At 33.1% G+C, this 13,809-nt stretch overlaps 1 protein-coding gene across 16 annotated transcripts in view; it reads left to right on the forward strand.

Moving 5' to 3' along the window:
- Positions 1–13,809, forward strand: part of LOC100119218 (disks large 1 tumor suppressor protein) — a 1,703,670-nt gene that overhangs the window by 1,245,832 nt on the left and 444,029 nt on the right. For 15 of the 16 annotated variants that reach the window (XR_004227336.2, XR_004227337.1, XR_004227338.1 and 12 more), the window contains one exon: positions 6,519–6,560. The exons of the other annotated variant lie outside the window; for it this stretch is intronic. Coding sequence is in view for 12 of the 15 variants with exons in the window: in XM_031928125.2 (XP_031783985.1) it covers positions 6,519–6,560 (42 nt within the window). In the remaining 3 variants the exon portion in view is untranslated. The remainder of the gene's footprint in view (positions 1–6,518; positions 6,561–13,809) is intronic. 16 annotated transcript variants of the gene reach the window in all.

The following is a 13,809-nucleotide window of genomic DNA, read 5'->3' on the forward strand; positions in this document are numbered from 1 at the left end:
GTCCGCAGATACTCCTCGACAGATGGAGCTTGAGGGTCATTTGAGATGGAACTGAAGTGTTCGTTGAGAGCATCTGGAGAGAACCGAGCAGGTGGAGAAGATTTAGAGGTGGTAATGCCAAGATTTTCAAGTTCTCTCCATATCTCTGCAACGTCGGTTAGAGTAGACAAGCGTGAATAATAGTAATTCAGCCTGGCTTCCTCGACCCGTTGATGAGCGTCATCCCTTGCGATTCTATAAAAGTATAGATCCCAAGGTAGACGACTTCTGCGAAAACGCCTGTAGAGCCTATTCCTTTCAGTTAAAAGGTCACGAAGAGCCGCGGCGAACCACGGGTGACGTTTACGTCCAGGTGTCACAGTCTTTAATGGGGCGAGATGATTTATGGCTTTTGTGATGTTTTCGTTGAGGATGGTGATGCATTCGTCAAGTGATGGTGTGGTGAAGGATGACCAGTCGCATGCGCTAAGGAAGTCCCTTAGCTTCTAAGCACAGATTCCTTTGTAGTTTCTGTAAGTGTAGGTATTACGTACGTAGCGTGGAATCTGTACGTCGAGTGTGGCTGTAATAAGGTCATGTCCATTAATGAAAGGTGTGTCAGTCTTCCAGTATGAGAGCAGGCGATCCTGCTCATCGATTAAGCAAAGGTCAAGCCAGGTGTCAGAGTCTTGTCTATGATGAGTTGCACCATATGGCACAGAAATAAGGGAGTTCTCGTCGATGAAAGCCTTGATGAAATTGGCGTCTTCAGACGAGGAAAGTTGGTCAGCATTGAAATCACCCATGATGACCTTCGTGGAGTAGTTGTGCATGTGTGTTGTTAGTTGCTCAATAAAGTTAGATCCCTGGATAAAGGGAGAATGAGGAGGGTGATACACAACCCCCACGAAGATGGGCGATATTCCCTTAGCTGTGATTTCACAGAAAAGATACTCCGGCTTACCTGGTTTGCCCGACCATTCACCATCAGATGACGAGATGATACAAGCTGTCAGTGAGTGATGGATGTAGAGAGCCACACCTCCACCGTTCCTGTTTCTGTCCCGTCTGTAAAGAGTGTAATCGTCCAGTGAAGGGATGGACGATATCTTGTCGCTTAGCCAGGTCTCGGTCACAGCCACTACGTGGAAGGGGGAACGAGTGGACAAGAAGAACCTGATCATCTCAATGTGACCCGTAAGGGAGTTCGCATTGAGATGACAGACCCTGAGACCCCCAGACAGAGACGCTTTAGATGTAGATGTGGATGTGTTTGATGTTTTAGACGGTGGTTAGACCTAGGTTAGAATCTTTACGAGTTTCGTTCGCAATCTTCTCTGCTCGTATAGGAAACTGATTGATCTGGTTGATAATAAATGTATAAAAAGAATCAAGTTCTGTAATTTCTTCTTCTTTTCAAAGAGCGATTTTATAAATAGCGTCAATCGTTGAAGAAAGTGAAGCACGTTAGCAATAATCTGCATTTACATTAGCTTTAGTTGGCTTGAACTTAATATCGTAGTCTAAATGAGCTAAGTAATCAGCGTAATTAGCTATTTGACTGATACAAAAAATAGGAAGTGATTTTTCAGGATAAAAAATCTGTGCAATGGCTTGTGATCTGTAAACAGTGTAAAATGACGAGCGTATAAATAATTGCAAAATATTTTACAAGCCCATACAGTAACTAAAGCTTCCTTGTCGCTAAGTTCATATGATAAAACAACTCCGAGTCCTACTTCGCTTGCATCAGTCGCGAGTATAAGAGGTAAGGATGGGTCGTATGGCATCAAGACTTGAGGATAAATGGGAATATTTTTGAGCTCTTCGTATGCTTTATCAGCAGTTGGCGACCATTGAAAGGATGATGTAAGTAGATTCGTAGCTAAATCAGGAATTAGTGAATTATAGTACGTAACTTTACCAATAAACAATTCTAATTCTTGAGGCGTACAAGGTTAAGGTGCATCACGAATTGCCTTGATGTGAGAATCAGATTTATGAATATATCAGAATATGAATATCTTGTGTATCTATTTTATGACCTAAATATTTTACAGAATTCGTAGTGAAAACACATTTACGTCGATTGAGACGAACACCATTTTCAAGAAGACGGGTCAAACACGTTTCTAAAATAATCAACAATTTTCAGCTAATACAATGATGTCAAAAATTTTTAACGTTTTTCAAACCTTGTAAGATTTCTTTTAATCGACGTTGCTAAACTGCAGGAACGTTAGCTGCGCCTTAAACAGCTCGTGTAGGACGAACCAACCCATGTGTAGGAGTATTGAGGGTTAAAGCATGGCTGCACTCGTTGTCAGCAGGAAGATGAGTATAAGCATCTGTAATATCAAGATGTACGTAAATTTTAGCTCCTTTTACTTTGGTAAAAATGTCACTAGGTTTTGGAATAGGACATTCATCTATTATTATACGTGGATTTGACGTAAGTTTATAATTGTCATTTATACGAATATCACCATTTTTTTTAATAACAACGTGTGTAGGCGATGCCCACTCGGAAAAATCGACTTTTTTGTAAAATCCGGACGCCAGGTTCACGTCAACTGCTTTAGAATATTTGTCACACAACGCATATGATATATCTTAAGCACGAGCAAAAACAGGAGAAGTTCCAGGTTTAAAATGTACCTTAACTGGAGGTCTAGTAAGTTTTCTAGCTGTTTTATTGAAAACTTCAGCGTACCTTGTCAAAAGTTGATCCAGCTGTTCTTGTTAATCACGAGTTAATGTAGATATAATGGTAGAAAGCGCATTCACCTTGATTGGAGAAAAGAGTTTGGACCAATCAATTTTGTGACTGAATTGTGCGATCCATTCGCGACCATATAAGGAATCGTAAGAGCCTTGAATAACGCAGACCGGAAGTTGACGAGATGTATAACCAAATATTACATTAACAGAGCAAATACCGATGCAGTTGAGGCGATGTTGCGAGTAACTCATGAATTTCTTTGAAGTTGGCTGTAATTGAAAATTAGTTTTGAGATTACGAAGTGTATCGCTACCTACGAAACCATATGGTGCATCAGAATCTAATTCCATATTTAATTTGTGACCTTCAATGAGCACTTGAAGAATTTTCTTACCACAAGAATCAATAACGTGGATTTCTCCAACTGCGTTGAAACATTTCAAAGTGTCTATTTATAGTGCAGGCTTTTCAGAACTTTGTATTTGAGAAGTAGAAAGCGAAGATGAATCTCTGCAAACTTTCGCTATGTGCCCACTTTTTTTGCATTTATAACACTCAGAAGTAAGAAATAGACACTCACTGAGTTTGTGACGTTCTCCGTATTCATAACAAGCGTACTGACTTTGTTGTTCGCCATGATCTTGCTTTCGAAAAGCACTATGCGATACGAAGCATTCTATTTATGCTTGGAATGCGTCGTTGAATAAGATAGTGATTGTATCTTATTAGAAGTAGAAGTAACCTCATCCACTGTTTAACGAGATGACTCCAATGTATGTGCTATTTCGTAAGCGTCCTTAAATGTAGTAGGTTTTTTGGCGATTATTTCGTCGCGCATATCCCAATCGATGAGACCACCTGACCACATGTTTTCGAAATAACGAAATACTAGAGAAGGTTGACAGTGATAATAAGAAGTGCTGTTTTATAGTAGTTTTGTGCTATTTGCGAGTTTGCAAAGAAATAAGAAAAACAGATTAAGGCCAATCAGTGTGTCATGATGGACGAACGAGGACAGTATTGTATTTTACAGGACAAAAATTTTGTTAAGTTGTTTACATGTATTTTATTTATTTAAATATTATTTATTCTGGCTGCATGTAGAATATATGATGGATAGTTATAAACAATAAGAAAACATTGGACGACCCTGAGGAGAAAATTTTTGAAAATATTGAGGATCTAGAAAGCTGCCGTTTCCACTATAGACTAACAATCCATTCAACTATGATGCAGTATCCAGTCAACCTATATGGATTACATTTAAACTTTTGCAGTAGTCAACTATAATAAAAAATCTGATCAAAGACGATCAGAGTATCAGGATGGTCGATTGTGGGAAATAGTTCAAATGCAGAGCCCATACTATATAAGGCCTATAGAAGAAAGAATCATCGAACCAATAGAGAGACGTTTATGAAATACTATAAACTTTTGGTTAAGCCGGCACTGGCCCTTACCAGCGAGAACAAGAGGGAACGCCAGTCTAGTCCTGACCGATTTACCGAGTAGTTGCATTGAGGGCGACTCTATATATTTGATTAGCTGAATAAATCACATATTATTATTATTATTAATTAATGGGTTGTGTCTTTAGTTCTTTTATTATGTTCATAGTAGTGTAGAATACTGCCAGTGAATTAACAATAACGTTAGGAAAACAATGAAATTATAAATCGTATTAAAGACAAATTTGATAAATTTATTCCAAATACGTAATTGCCATTTAACTATTTGATTTCGTATATTTTTTTACCATAGTTTGTCACTTATATAAATAATTATTTGAATGAATTATATTATCATCAAATAAAAAATTAATAGTAAGTAAAAACCAGTTTATACTTGCCTACCTTTTACCTCTTGAGAAAGGTTTTATTTTGAATGATTATATCCCACTACCTAGATCCCGCCATCGCTGATCTCCGACAGATAGACACTATCTAATTTTGATTCTTACGTACTCATTAGATCAGAGTTATCTATCGTACAAGTGTAATAAACGACTATAATCGAAATCAAGAAAACACAACCTCAAAAGTATAGCTTGAAATCCCCCATATTCGTTAGGCGATAAATGCTGAAATTTGTAAACAGAACACGGGGTCTTCTTGTCAAACCGATACTCAAAGGGTTGAAAAAGCTTTCCAAATTTCGCCAAGTAATGGTAAATAAGTGAAGAATTTTATTTTGCAATTAGAACTTTAAAGACACGATGCATTTTATATTAAAGCGTGAGAAATATAATCCCGTATGTTACAGTCTGCTTCAAGAACCTCGTATTTCAAAATTCTCTTCATATCTCAGGATTTTCCTCGAAAACTGTATACCTCAAGATCATGTTCAAAAACTAGGTTTATCAGAAGTATTTTTTTTTAATTTTGGGGTCACAGCCTTCAAATATTTTTAAAACTATCATTGTATCCGACAGTCCCAAAATAACTATATGGCCCTAATTGTTAAAAATAGAGTTTCTATATTTTTTTTTATAGTGACGGTTGAATGTTGGCAAACTCAGCTCAAAAGAAATGAAATTTGATTTACATATAATCTTGTATAATTTTATTATTTATCTATTTATTAAAAACTAATAACAATGTAAGCAAATCGTATTTTAATTATTTTTAAATTCGTCAAAATTTGTATATGTATAAGATAAGATATGTATATGTATAAGATAATAACTAGAAATCAACTCCCATTTTTTCCAAAAGATTTTATCGCTTTGTATTTAACGTAAATCATGTTTTTAAATCTTGCACAATTGCTACTTCAAAATATTAAAAAAACGCTTTTGAAATACGGGGTTCTTAAAGCGGATTTTGAGATGTAGAAATATTATTCCACGACATCAATATCATCAATTAAGATAAATGAAAATCCGATATTTTGATATTTGCAAGATTTTTAAGTTCGAATCAAAGTCTATTAATTTTTTAATGTGGATGCCAAAATTAAATTCAATTTTTTTATTATATTTTATAACATTAGAGAATTTTATAAGATTAAGTCTAAGCAAAATCATAAGTAAAAAGAGATAAATTAACTATAACTTAACTCAAAGATAACTTAAGGGGACACAACACTTTTAAATCCTGAAAAAGAGAATTATGAGTAAAAGTGACAAAATTAAAATAAATCATTTAAAATTTCTTTTTAGTGGTATTTAGTATAAATACCTTTAACTTTATTGTGCTAAAACCTTAATTATCCCTGCTGGCCCGTTGTGGCACTCGGTGCAATGTTTTGTGAATTTGTTCACTGTCCGTAGGATTCCAAGTGTATAAATAGTTCTTTTGGGCTCTGATTCAAGGAGGATACCTTGTACACCTGCAGTTTCGGTATGAATGCAGGGATTTTAATTTGAATGCTTAGAAATGGTTTGGCGATGAAAATACGATTTCTTTCTTTTTTTCGCTTATTATGCCACCTTTTTGGGTATAAAACATTTTCTAAACATTCAAATTAAAATCCCAGCATTCATACCGAAACTGCAGGTGTACAAGGTATTCTCCTTGAATCTGAGCCCAAAAGAACTATTTGTACACTTGGAATCCTACGGACAGTGAACAAATTCACAAAACATTGCACCGAGTGCCACAACGGGCCAGCAGGGATAATTAAGGTTTTAGCACAATAAAGTTAAAGGTATTTATAATAAATACCACTAAAAAAAATTTAAATGATTTACTTTAATTTTGTCATTTTTACTCATAATTCTCTTTTTCAGGATTTAAAAGTGTTGCGTCCCCTTAACTTAAGAAATAACTTAAATATACATAAAATGTAATACAAAAATATTTTTTTTTTATTTCAGCTTTCATGTTATGCTACACACAAGAAGATAGAAAAATAGAAGGTACGTATATATTGTACATTTGTAATAAAATCGGAAACTCTGCGTGTCATACAGATCCGTGCATTCAGCACTCGGCGAGCGACTAGACCTCTCGCATTGTCCAAAGACTTTTGAAAATGCAGCCGAAAATTACGTATTTGCTGCTGCTGCTGCTTATCTGAACATTTGCCGGGTGCGACGTGGTGCTATCAATCCTGCTCAATACGAAGAACGAAGCGGTGTACCATGTACCGATCGCCCTAAAGAACCGACTTGAGACGCCGATTCTAGTGTCCAACACTACTATCCCATACCTCTTGGGATTTTATTTTATTATACAAAAATTTCGCGGTTGCTGCCGCCGCCGTTTCATACATTATCTCTCAACCAATGTCCTTCAATTAGTGTCCATCTATTATTATATTTATTATTGTCCTCGATTACTAAAATTTCATGATATAATTAAAATTATATGATGATATGTTGCTACAAGCCAAGCCCAGCTTCGGTAGTTGTAAACTACTTCCCTAATAGCACATAATATTTCAAAAGATTTGTATATTTTAAAATATTTAAGAAACATTTTTAATAGAATGTATAACCGTAAAATGAACATTTTCATAAAATATATGACCCACAGATTTATAAAATGTTTTTAAAATGTGTGATTGTAAATATTGTAAGAGAAATATTGAAAAATATTTTAGGAATATTTTTTTTAAATATATTTTCGTTTGATTTGGGCATTTTTTGTAAAAAATAATTTATAATGTTGCACAAATATTTTATCAAAATATTTGCATAAATCGCTATAAAATATATCTAAAACATATTTTGTATATATTGCTTAGAAACATTTTAATTTCGTTCACAAAAAATATTGAAATGAAATATTATAAAAAATGTTGAAAACATTTTGAAATAATGTTTTTTGAAAATATTTCAAAAGGTAAGTAAAATATTTCAAATAAATATTTAACTACAAGAGTTTGATACATTTTCTTTCAAAGGTTTTATAATGTTGCATTCATATTTTATTCAAATATGTACATAAATCGTTATAAAATATATCTAAAAACATTTTAAAATATTTTATAAATATTTATAAGAAACATTTTAATTTGGTGAACAAAAAATATAGGAATAAAATATTATAAAAAATGTTAAAAACATTTTTAAATTATGATTCTTAGACATATTTTAAAAGGCTAGTACATTTTTTGAATATTTCGAGATTAAGATACATTTTCTTTTCAAGATTTAAAAATATTTTATAAATATTACCCAGATACTTTTTTTATTTGGTAGAGGCAACATATATTGATAAAATATTTTGATACATGTTTATAATCTTTTCAAGTCATATTACTCAGCATTATTTTACAATATTAATAAAACAATTTTCAGAAAAGTAAAATTACAAGATTATAATACATTTTCTTAGAAATATTTCAAAATATTTTATAAACGTTTAAGGAATAATTTTTTTTGTATTTAGGACAAGATAAATTAGGGACTACATTCGAGTAATGCATGTTTTTTTTATTTTGTTCTCTACTTAAGTAAGCCATGTAATAGTTGTTGGAGTGGTGGATAAATAAAGACACTGTGAGGTTAATAATAATTATAAATATATTGTTGAAAGTAAGTGGCATAAGCCACGAGTCGGCAGTACATCCGTTCAGCTCGGAGTCTAACAGGTAAGAGAGAGAGTATAGTACAGTATCGCAAAGTCTGACTCCACGGAGCCGAGTATACAGTATAGTATGCGCTTAGATTATATACGCGAGGCATGCGCACTATACTCGCGTTTGCTCGAGCTTGTCTCGTTGCAGGAAATCGTCGTCAACCAGTAGATGGCGCGACGAGTACCCTTTTTATGTATTACGACTGTATAAATTCACATATTACAACACGCCTCCTGAATTTTACAGTCGTGATATTATTACATTATAATTCGATACATTTGTGTTACATGAATTTTTAATTTCTCATACAATTCGTCATTTACATTTTAGATTAATTGAATTAAGAGCATTTCAAGTGAACTTGAGTTTTACAACTGAACTTGGCGATTATTACTTTGAACTTGGATTTTACAGTTGAACTTGGGATTTTGTATAAACGCTTTGGATTAGTTTTAAACTTTTTCTATTGTTTAGGAACTTTGTTTTATCCAGACTCTTTGTAAAGATGTCTGCTAGATTACATTTTGAGTCGACTGTTACAATGTCAATTTCGCCCATTTCATAACTTTCGTTTATATCATGATATTGCACTTTGATGTGCTTTGAATTTGGAGTAAAATTTTCGAATTGAGCGATCGCGATTGCTCCAGAATTATCTTCGTATATAGTTGTAGGATCATATAAATCTATCGAAAGATTCAGTTAACAAGTTTCTAATAAACAATATTTCAGAGATTGCTTCGGATAGAGCAACGTACACAGCAAATGTCGAACATTTTGTTACCGCACCGTTGTGGGTTTTCCACGTTAATTACGTATCCGGTTGTGGATTTTCTATCTATATTGTCACCTGCGAAATCGGAATCTACCATACAATCTATTATTTCGCTTTTTACATTATCACAATATGTTAGTTTTAAGACTTTAGTCTTGTACAAATATTTTAAGACTCGCATTGCATACGTATAGTGAGTTTGATCAAAGCAACTTTGATATCGACTTAAATAATTTACGCTGTATGATATATCTGGCCTTGTGTCTGAGCTTATATATAATAATTCGCCAATCAGATTTCTATACTTAATTGTTTCATCTATTTCGCTAGCTTGACCTAATTTTAAGTTTTTCTCCATTGGAGTATCATATAGTTTGGAATATTCTAGATTATATTTAGCAGCTAAAGATTCAATATACTTAGTCTGACTCAAATTCAATTTATCTCTATTATCACTGTAATCAATATCAATACCAATGTATTGACTAACTTTTCCCATATCTTTCATTGTAAATCTTTTCATTAGACTAGATTTTATTTGTTTTATTTTGTTTTTATCTTTGCAGCAAATTAAAAGATCATCTACGAAGACTAGTATGTATATTTTATCTTTGGTTGTATTATTTATAAATAAACAATAATCCTAATTACTTCTAACAAAGTTTAAACTTTCCATGAATTTATTAAAGCAATTAATTATACCAAGATCTTGGGCTTTCTCTGAGTCCATAGAGTGCCTTATGGAATTTGCAAACTTTATTGTCTCCTGTTTCATAACCTTTAGGTTCATTGATATATACTTCTGTTTTAACATAGCCATTCAGAAAGGCTGTTTCTACATCCATTTGTTGTATGTACAAATTATTTTTGCAGTTATATGACAATAAAATTTTCAAAGTTTGCATTTTACCTACAGGTGAATAAACATTATCAATGTATTCTTTTTGTTGGAAACCTCTAGCAACTAGTCTTGCTTTATATACATTATTGTTTTTTCTTTTAAAAATCCATTTAACAACAATGTCCTTTTTATCTTTTGGTCTTTCAACAATTTGCCAAGTATTATTTTTCTTTAGACTATTAATTTCGGAGTCCATCACAATTTTCCATTGTTTATATTCATTTGAGTTTAACGCCTCCTCAATGTGATTTACATAAATGAAATAAGTTACTGGATTTCCATATCTGTTTACAGGACTTTTCTTTCTATTGGATTTTCTTTGCACTTTTTAGCTTTAATTATCATTTTCGGCAATATCAGAATTTAATTCGTTATCTCTACTTTCCCCGAAGGTCTGAGTACAGATAAGAGATTTAGTTCGATTTGATTTTACATCATATTCATTAATTTCGGATTCATTTTCCAATATCTCATTTTCTACCTTTATAGATTTGTTATCTTCCAAATCTTTGTCTTTTTCATCGTCATATTTTTCTAAGCAAATAATTTTAGTATTTTCTTTAACTACTTGTACATGTCTAGCATAAATAACTCTGCCGTTAACTAGAACTTTATAGCCATTATCTACATAACCTACTAGTACTCCTAATTGGGCTTTATTATCCCATTTGCTTTTTCGCAACGCTTCTGGAACTCTTACAAAGACTCGATTTCCATAAATTTTGAAATTTTCTACGTGAGGTTTGTTACCAAAAAATACTTCATAAGGAGTTTTGTTCTCCGCTGTATTGGCAATTGTACGATTTTTTAGATAAGCAACAGTTTTTATAATATCTGGCCAATATCGCCTGTGTATTTTTGCTTCTCGCATCAAGCATCTACCTATATCCATAACTGACCTATTGTATCTTTCCGCTACTCCATTCAGTTCATCGACGTACGGTGGACATGTTACTAGTTCTATTCCCTTAGACTTTACAAAATCATAAATCTCACGGTTTTAATATTCTTTACCGTTATCACATTGCAACCTTTTTACCTTTTTATTGAATTTATTTTCTACTAAATTCATGAATTTTTTCAGACAACTGGCAGTTACTGATTTATTTTTAATGCAAAATATTCTAGTACATTTACTGTAATCATCAACAAATGTTACAAAATATTTGTCTCCACCATAACCAGTTGTGTTTTGTGGGCCGTTCAAATCAGTATGAATGAGTTCTAAGATTTCGGTTCTATTATTTTCAAACGGTACATTGGCCATTTTGTTTTTAATGCAATTTGCACATTTCATTTCAGTACTTTCAATCTTTTCCGGCAGGCCTTCGACTAATTTGTTATTTACTAATTTTGATATGTATCGAAAATTTACATAGCCAAGTGCCCTATGCCATTTCTCTTTATCAGTCAGTTTGACCGAATTAACATACATTGATTTAGTACTTTTTTTAACTACGATGCTTTTCATGAAATATAGATTTTCTTTTTTATTAGCAACTGCTATTAATTCTCTACGTTTATTGTAAATTTTGGCTTCATCATTTTTGGCTACTACTGTATAATTTGCAGTGACTTTTGATAAACTCAATATATTTTGTCTGATACCTTGAACATAATAAACATTATTGACTTCTACTTGTTTTTCATTATAATAATTTTTGAAAAATAATTTTACAGTTCCGATGTTAGTAGCTTTCAAATTTTTACCATCTGGTAATTTTACTTCAATAGGCTCTTTTAAACATGTGAATTTATCAAAGAATTTATCGTTATTTACAATGTGGTCTGTACAGCCACTATCAAGAATCCAATTTATTTGTCCTAAATTTTCGCTACTATTATTTAACGCAGTTACCTGATTTACCTCTGAATTGCAGACCTGTGTTAGCTATGCTTCCGATGTGTAATCGCCCTGTTGTTGGCCTGAAGACTCGCCTCTAGGTTGACCTTGTCCTCTACCTCGTTGACGGCCTCGGTAGTTTCCTCTGTTAAAGCCTCTGCTGTAGTCTTTGTTGTAGCCTCGTTGATTTTGGCTGGAGTGAGCACCTCTTCCTCGGTTGCTCTGCTGCTGTGGTCTCGTGCATTGTCTACTGTGGTGACCGGTTTCGCCACATGTATAGCATTTTCCTTTGGTTTGTACCGCAAAGGTACTGACGTTGGTTTTATTATCAGACTCTGGTTGAGTCATATTTTTCTCCTTGATATTTGACTTGACGCAGTCTACTGTTCTTTGATCCTCTGGGATAACATCTATAAAATCTCCGATGTACCTGTAGCTTGGTGGCAAGGCTCTGATTAAATATCTCAACTTTTCAGTATCTTGTAGTTTACCACCAGATGTTTTGAACTCGTTTGTAACTTTTTCGAATTCTACAAAAAAATCTTCAACTGATTTATAGTTATTTAGTTTAATTTCCTCAATTTTACTTCTTTATATTATTTGGAGGGCTGTAGACTGTGACAGATACATCTTATCGAATTTTTGTATCATTTCAAGAGCCGTTGTGCATTCACCAACATACCCTAATTGTTTATCCGAAATTGAACTTATTATTATTGTTCTTTCTTTGAGGTTAATCTTTTTCCATTGGGCCTTGTCCTTTTTTTATCTTTCATCATTTATCTGATTGCTGGATCTTTACATTCTTTGATTCTAATAGGGTCATTAGTCTTATTTTCCAGCTTGTATAATTTACACCATCAAACACTGGTATCATAATATCTTCAATTTTTGCTTGTTTAGCCATTTTTTCTTCTTTAACTTTTATGTTTTCGTATATTTGATTTTTTAACACAATTATTTTCTTAAGTCTTCTCAAAAATATTCTTCTAAATGGATCTCTTATAATTTTCTTCCAAACAGCTTCTTTATCTTCTAAATCTTGTTCTGGATCCACTTTTTCCTTAGACCACGAGAACATGTGCTTAACCTTTACATTTGACACGTGCTCTGTAATAGCACTTGCCAACTTCTGCTTGCATCGCACTTAAATTTAACCCTATAATTTAACACTTTAACCCTTTCTGGCCGGTCAATCTTCACTTGAAAATTTTTTATTGTTGACAGACGTTTTGACATGAAAATTTGAATTTCAATACTTCGCAAGTATATAAATTTTTCGAGAAATTTTCTCCTTTTTTTTCACTGCTCAATTTTTCACTGTGAGATTCACTTTGTTAACAATAACCGTTAAGTTCTTTTCCACGTGGCTTTTCTTCTAACCTCACTTTTTATAAGTATTTCTATACCTCCCCGAACGTTGGTATAGGAATAAATTTAAACATACTAACCACGCTCTGCTACCATGTTGGAGTGGTGGATTAATAAAGACACTGTGAGGTTAATAATAATTATAAATATATTGTTGAAAGTAAGTGGCATAAGCCACGAGTCGGCAGTACATCCGTTCAGCTTGGAACAAAACAATTGTACGTAAAAATTTAGGACAATGGGACGGTACAACAAAGTTTCTCAAATTGACAGAACTTAACAAATATAGCATCAAATATTACAAACAATTTTTTCAACACTTATTGCGCGAAACGCGGTTTTTCGGGCTCGTATTCTGTGCGAGAAACACAAGATTTTTGAACTAGTGCGCGAAACAAATTATATGGCACGAGATATCCCATATCTATATATAAAAGTGTTGTTTCGCATATGCTACACAAAAAACGAGTCCCATGAAAACCACGTTTATAGCGCACCACTTGCCAAAAAATACAGTTCGATACATGTGCATGGAGTAAGCGATCCTCGCACGGGTGCGGAAATTGCTTACTCTGCTCAATCGTTTCGAAATATACTATACAACTTTATAGTAAAAAATTATATTTTCTGATTATATTCCATAATGTTCCTTACAAATATAATAATATTACAAGGTTTTCAATACATTTGCT

This window comes from Nasonia vitripennis, assembly GCF_009193385.2.
Source record: "Nasonia vitripennis strain AsymCx chromosome 4 unlocalized genomic scaffold, Nvit_psr_1.1 chr4_random0003, whole genome shotgun sequence".
NCBI classification, from domain to species: domain Eukaryota; kingdom Metazoa; phylum Arthropoda; class Insecta; order Hymenoptera; family Pteromalidae; genus Nasonia; species Nasonia vitripennis.